Here is a 7,220-nt window from a genome sequence, read left to right as displayed (position 1 = left end):
TGAGGCATTGCATTATGGCCTTGAGAAGTATTTGAAGAAGCTCCAAGGCCCACAAATGGTGCAATGGAGGCTCTCGTGTCTCGAATGCTATAAATAGGAGTACACAAATAATGATGAGCTGCTCTGCCCCCCCCTCCCTTCTCTCTCTCTCTCTCTCTCTCTCTCTCTCTCTCTCTCTCACGCACATGCACATGCATGCGTACGCGCACGCGCACGCGCACGCATGGCACGCACGCTTTTTTTTTAAAAATAGTCACTCACTCTCTCTCTCTCACTCACTCTCTCTCTCTCTCTCTCTCACACACACACACACACTCTCTCTCTCTCTCTCCTCTCTCTCTCTCTCTCTCTCTCTCTCTCTCACTCTCGCTCTCTCTCTCTCTCTCTCTCTCTCACACACACACACACACTTTTTTTTTTTGGTGACACACACTCTCTCTCTCTCTCTCACACACACACACACACACGCGCGCGCGCGAGCTCTCTCACTCACTCACTCACTCACTCCACTAACTCACTCACACTCTCTCGCTCACTCGCACTCTCACACTCACGCTCTCGCACACTCACATTCACACTTGCTCACTCGCTTGCTCACGTGCACGCGTGCGCGCACGCGCGCACACAATGTGCACGTGCGTGTGTTTTCACCCCAAAAAAATGTGTGCACGCTCGCGCATATATATATATATATATATATGTATGTATGTATGTATCTATGTATGTATGCATGTATAGAGTCAAAATGAGTATAGAGAGAATTTTTGAAATGTAATATCTACATCTCCATAGATCCAAATTTAGAGCATTCTGTCCCAAAAGGCAGAGCAAACCTAAGTAACAAAGCTGACCAAAGACGTAAAATGGTGCCTTAGATGGAGGACTTGGTGAGTCGATAAACGAGTGACAAATTGTGCCATAAGAAGATAGCGAAGCAGGAGAGGAGTGCACATATACACACATTGTAGGGAGATTGTAGGTGTCTCAATTCATGCGTGCAAATGAAAATCTATCGGTGCGAGTGCGGGTGTCTCGATTCATGTGTGCATAAGAAGATGTCTCTATTCGCACATGTGCATGAGCATGTTCATGTTTGTGTTGAAAAAAAAGGAAGTCGAATCTGGTTCATTTGTTGTATCACAATTCTCTCTCTCTCTCTCTCTCTCTCCATGCAACAAGGGGCATTAGGGGACGTGCAACAAGGGGCACTTTCTAAAGGCAAAAAGGTGAAGCAGTTGTGACCAAATAAGTCAAACACACAATTTCCTTAAGAACAAAGGCCATTACAAACTTTCGCTATGATGCCCCATGCAATGCAGGTATTAGTGTCTCTATGGCATGGATGCCACGTTTTCATGTGACATGTTAAAAGAGTAATTGTACTTATGGTGACGACAAAAAGTTGTTATTCTCACAAGCGTAAATGCAATGAATTTGTGATAAAGTCGTCGAACATTGTTGATATACAATAGGTGAATGAAGAGAAACCAAGGGAAAGTTGTTATTCTCACAAGCCTAAATGCAATGAATTTGTGACAAAGTCATCGAACATTATTGATATACAATAGGTGAATGAAAGAGAAACCAGGGAAAGTTGTTATTCTCACAAGCCTAAATGCAATGAATTTGTGACAAAGTCATCGAGCATTGTTGATATACATTAGAAGAGCCATTAGGAGATTATCTATAGGTGAATGAAAGAGAAACCAAGGAGAAGTTTAATTAACGTGGACACGGTGAGAGACGTGGAAGAAAATTTAAAATTCATAAAGTCTTACGACCAAAAGCGAGAAGTTCAAAAACAGGTTGAGTGGTGACACAAAGCTAGAGCTCTCTGAAGCGGATGACGATGCAGGAGATTTCATCGCCACTGCCTCTCGCTCGAGCCTCGCTAGTAAGGAATTTGGCTGCGACCAACGGATCTGCGATACCCCTCGCCATGTCCACCACCTCTTGATTCGTTGAGAACGCTGACCATAACCCATTGCTCCCTAAGATCAGAAACTGGAACGATATGTCCACCAGCAGATCGACCACATCCGGCTTGGCACTCATGTGCTCCTTCAAGCTCGCATCGCCGAACGCCCTTGCCACCCCCAGCAGACCATCCACCCGCGGAATGTCTCCTGCACACGCCAAGCAGAAAAATCAATAAGGTGATTTTGATGGAGGAGCAAATATGTCCGGATCCAATTCTTACTTTCACATTGTTGGAATGGAATCTGCTGCTGGGACTTGAAGCCCATTCTGAAACGAGATTGTTCAAGGTAGATTGCCAACGAAAACGTCAAGAGCTGGAACGGAGAAGTGAAGCAAAAACCTCGCGAATACATGTATGTATTAACAATGCACAACATAAGAGGGCAGCGCAAGAGTCAATATTTTCTAAGTAGAAAACTGCAAAATCTAACTTAGATTTCCTATCATAACGGATTTATTGGAGTTCTTACATTTGTTTAGAAGGCCCAATGAACATGATTTTGAACCCAAGGGAAGTATATTTTCCGACTGCATTTCTATTGAGAAAATGCACCACTAAAAATTTAACACCACTCTCACATTAGCTTGTCACTCGTTGAAAATCCTATATATAACAATCCTTACAAATATATAAATATAAATTATTTTGTAAAAGACTCATTCGATTGCCTTTTTCAATGAAAAAACATTTTCTGCATTTGTAATGAAAAAGCACACCTTGTGACGTAGATATCTTCATCAATTTTAGTCCTTGATAAGGACTTCGTCACTTAAAATTTTGAGTGCCTTCAAACACTTAACTTAAAGCACTTTATGACACAAGTACTTTATGACACGGGTTACACTTAGAAGTTGGATACAGACGGATGACTTACTTTGCCGCTACTTCAAAGGCAAATGTTGCTGATGATAATGGATGAGAATTGAAGAAAAGAATCTGGGTAACTTGGGTGGAGAGCTATAGTAGGTGGCCATAGGGATGGGTGGAACTAACATGCACGATGTGCATAACTCTTTTAGTCCTCATGTTTTTCAAAAAATAAAAATTTAAAAAACTCTAGTAATTTCATGGCAACCGGTTGAAAAGGGATGGTTGTTCGCATTGCTATGAAAAACAAAATTTCTAGCTTGATAAATTAAACATGAATAGTTAGCCTACGTACGAGAAGAAATGACAAATAGTATATAACCAATCCATGCTTCCAAATGCCACTGTAAAGGAGGAACAACAACAATTGATTCAAAAAAAGATTTGGACTCAAGGGCCACATCCTCACCATCGAACACCCTCCTCTAGAAGATCAACTAGAGTTATCGTACGTATGAGACAAAATGACAACTAGTATATAAACAATCCATGCTTCCAAATGCCACGGTGAGGAGGAGCAACATGAAGGGTAAGGACCTCAACAATTGATTCAAAAAAAGCTTTCGACTCAAGGGCCACATCCTCACCATCGAGCTCCACCCTTTGGAAGATCAACTAGATCTAGAACCACCCCAATGGTGATCCACCCAATCAAAGATGGTGAACTTGAACACACATGTTTTTACGAGAGAAACTATGCAATTTGTTGTTTTAAACAACCCAACTGCATAACATTCAATCTGTTAAAAAAGGATAAATAAAGCTTTGGGCTGCCTTTTTCCGCCTTGTGCATAATTTGGCCATGATAGCTAAGGAAAGGATAATTGCATCGAAGGTTGGTTTACCCAAGCTTTTTTTTGGGGGGGGGGTGTGATCTGGCCATCCAAGACCAGGTGACAATCTCAACTATTGGATGAATTTTTTTACGAAACGTAATCTAAGATCTGCTTGGATTAGCTCCTTGGAATTGAAACGTGACACGTGGATCCCTCCCCAAGCCTTTGACACTTGGGAAAGAGGAGGGAGGATGCCTTTCCCCTCATAAAATGGCTTGTGGGCTATCCGCCCACTCATCATTTTATAAAGGGGAAAGGTGTCCTCCCCCCTTTTCCAGGGGGGGGGTCCCCCCTTTTCCGGGGGGGGGGGGGGGGGGGGGGGGGGGGGCGGACACCAAAGGTCAGTTTATGCAAGCAATGAGCACTATCACTAAAGTACCTCTTGTTCGAGACATCTTGTGGAGAGTAAGAGATTACCTGGCATAGTGGTGACGACCCCGCCGCGCATCTCCACATTGGCACGCTCGAGGGGGCGGGAGGGGGTGTGGTCGACGGAGAGCTGGAGGGCATGGCCGTCTTTGGATAGCACAGCGCGGGAGTCACCGAGGTTGGCCACCAGCAGGCGAGCACCGCCATGGAGTAGCATGGCGGTGACGGCGGTGGCGCCGCCGCCGGGTGGGCAGCTGTGCCGCCGCAGAAGCTGGCGGTCCGTCAAGAGGTAAGCATCTCGGGTGGCGCCGGCGGGGTCAGACCAGACGCACTCAGGATAATCTTTACCGTGGTGCCTTTGGCGTTTCTGAAGGATCCCACCCCGCAGCTGACCTGGACCTGCACATGGGACCGGACCCAAGGGAGATGACCCGACGGAGCTCTTCATTTACCTTTACCCGTTCGTTTTGATTGCCTGCCAGCCACCCGTTACATTTAATGCACCCTGGGGAAGATTCAAATTTGTAGCGGGCTCATGGACGTGTGGGTTTGCGTTGCGTCTCCAAAAGCGAATTGGGTTCAAGAACATGGGGCACAACTTGCCGAACAAAACCCAGCCGATTCTTTTCTCCACCCCGATTCACAAGACAGTCTCCTGTGTTGATCCACAGCGAGAAGCCTGTTCGTGAGCCAGTGATCGACCTCTAGTATATTGATGAAATATGGGCGCCGTCACAACGAATGCTTCGCAAGGATCTCTATGAGCTCGCTTCTGGGCAAATTACGTAGAAAAGAATGCACTGTTGCGGCTTGCCGGCAACTTTGTCAGGCAAAAAATTTGTTAGTGGACTTTCGAGGCAAGCAATGAGTAAGTAGCCTTGGCTAGCGTAACTTTGGAGGAGTATGGCCTTGTCTGCCACATGCCTATGCAGCTATCAAAGAGCTCAAGGTCTCCATTCTTGTTGGTCTTGTCCATCACGACAATAACTTATAGCGTAACCCTTGTGAACGAGACAATCACCCATTTTCATTCTTCAAGAGAGAAAAGGAACTTGGAACTGTAGAGCTAGTTGTTGCAAGTTATATTTGTAATCCAGCATAGAAGACAGGGATGATGGGTAATGCAACCTACAATTTCCATTTTGGACAATAGATGCCATGCATATGTCGACTAAGTGCCTTTCGTGGGCAATAGACATCCGTTGTCAATGAGCAGAGTATATTAGCTGCAATAGGTGATGGCGCTTGTAGCTCAAGAATTGCGGGTTCATCCCTTCCTTTTTTGGCTGGTTCTTTCACCGTATATCCTAAATGAGCACTTGCGGATCAAGAATCGGTGGATTGAGGAAGCTGAATCGATGCAAACTCGTTTTTCAAAGTTATGTAGTTTCGATGATTTTGAGACCTGGTCATATCGGGGTACCTAAATGAGCACTTGCGGATCAACAATCAGCGGATTGAGGAAGCTGAATCGATGCCAACTCCAACTTATCTCGGTGTGTCAATAGACTTTCTGAATCGATTTCGCCGTGGGAGCGAACGAAAAAAAAATGAACAACAAAGATTTCTGGTGGATGGTTGAGAGTGTAGAGCTACTGTGGTAGGTGTGTCAGGGAATTCGAAATCGTTGGCAGAGAGATGGCAGGGTAATTCACGGGCAGTGGTGAAGGCCGGGTAATTTCGTGGAAGGCTGTTAAGAGTGGAAGGGTCCCATCATCAAGTCTACCCCATCTATGCTACCAAGTCAGCAACCTTGGAGAAACAACAAACAATGCACGATGAGAATTATCCTCAGGCGACCAGACGCCGCCCTCGGCTAAGATGTTGTCCAAGAGGGAAGACTTGAGCTGGTGGCCAACGCCACCGCCGCCGTGGTCGTCAAAGACGGCAAAGAAGGCAACCTCGGCCGACTCGTGCTGGTGCTCGGGCGCCAAGTGTCGAATTTCCACTGCCACGTAATCTTTTCTCTTGCCGAAGTCCTCCAAGGCTCTAACGATGCTGTAGCCGTAGACGGCCTGCGGCTGCATCCCGTCGCTCGCCCCTTGTCCGCTCTCCTCCTCCACCTTCGCCATTGCTGTTGCTGGTGCTGCTGTTGCTGCTGCTGCTGCACGTCGAAACGCCTGCCCCAGCCTCGCTTGATCCTCCATCCCAGACCTCGTCACCACCTGCTGCGGCTCCTGCATCTTTCCTTTCCACGTCTCAATGCACACGATTGCAACACACACCAACACTACGCCTATCTCTGCTGCTTGCCCCTTTTCCTCGTAATGCGCTTCTGTGAATGCTCTCAACACGCTAGCTCCCCCCCCGCCCCGCCGTCCCCAAAATATGGCTCCCAAAATATGGCCAACGCTCTCCTGCCCTCGAAGTTGTCCGCTTTAAGTGAGAGCGAATGTGCCCAAACGGCGAACGCTGTCTCCTAAACTGAGTGGTCACTTTCCTCTTGAGACGACACCTACCGAAGATAAGCTTCATGTCCCAGCAGCACCTTCTGTAGCTCGCGAACGCGCTATATACAAACCTCTCTCGCCTGTGGGCTAAATATCATGTGAGCAATCTATCGAGTCCAATCAGCCCGTGAATGTACCGTATACACACCCCTCTCGCCTGTTTACTAAACGTCATGTGAGCAGTCGATGGGAACGTCTAAATCCTGCCGACTAGCTTGCAGATCTAGGATGAGCTTGCCACGGTTGCATGTCTATCTGCAAGCTTCTTCGCTCATTGTACAAAACTTCGCCATTTGTCATCAATCGAGCCTTCGACGTGGCGCATGCACAGAAAGCCCACTCGAGATACTTCTAAATTTATGCGTAGACAAATGTCACACGCTCCACGAAGAGGAATCAAGTAATTTATGTTAATTCTATGCCTCTTTGGACCAAATTAAACTAGGGATGGAAATGGGAAGAAGTCCCACACCATTTTTCTCCATTTGGCCCTTTACTATTTTGGTGCTCTCTCTCTCTCTCTCTCTCTCTCTCTCAGTTTGCAAATCATTCGAACTTTCCTATACATGGGCTTCCATCACAGGTGTTGCAAATTAATCATTCATTCATCTTGACAATTGTTTTCCTTTGACAAAACCAATTGAAGGCAGTGCTCACGAGTACTTGTACTCACTTGTTTCCATCCTAACATGTGCCAACAATCAAACGAACTAAGAA

The 7,220-nt window shown here is 46.2% G+C and overlaps 1 protein-coding gene across 1 annotated transcript; it reads right to left on the bottom strand.

The window, feature by feature from the left end:
* Window positions 1–1,698: 1,698 nt before the first annotated feature.
* LOC147882524 (putative protein phosphatase 2C 58) lies at window positions 1,699–6,356 on the bottom strand. Its single transcript, XM_087400706.1, has 3 exons — window positions 5,861–6,356; window positions 4,102–4,383; window positions 1,699–2,126 (listed from the first exon to the last, which is right to left on the bottom strand). The coding sequence occupies exons 1-3, from the start codon at window positions 6,234–6,236 to the stop codon at window positions 1,825–1,827; spliced, it is 960 nt and encodes a 319-aa protein (XP_087256832.1). The 5' UTR covers window positions 6,237–6,356; the 3' UTR covers window positions 1,699–1,824.
* Window positions 6,357–7,220: the final 864 nt, after the last annotated feature.

The sequence above is a fragment of the Dipteris shenzhenensis genome, chromosome 29 (genome assembly GCF_047967505.1).
Source record: "Dipteris shenzhenensis isolate YYH24624 ecotype China chromosome 29, Dip_SZ_1.0, whole genome shotgun sequence".
Classification (NCBI taxonomy): domain Eukaryota; kingdom Viridiplantae; phylum Streptophyta; class Polypodiopsida; order Gleicheniales; family Dipteridaceae; genus Dipteris; species Dipteris shenzhenensis.
Note: the sequence above shows the minus strand (reverse complement) of the source record. Positions and strands in the feature narration are given on the sequence as shown.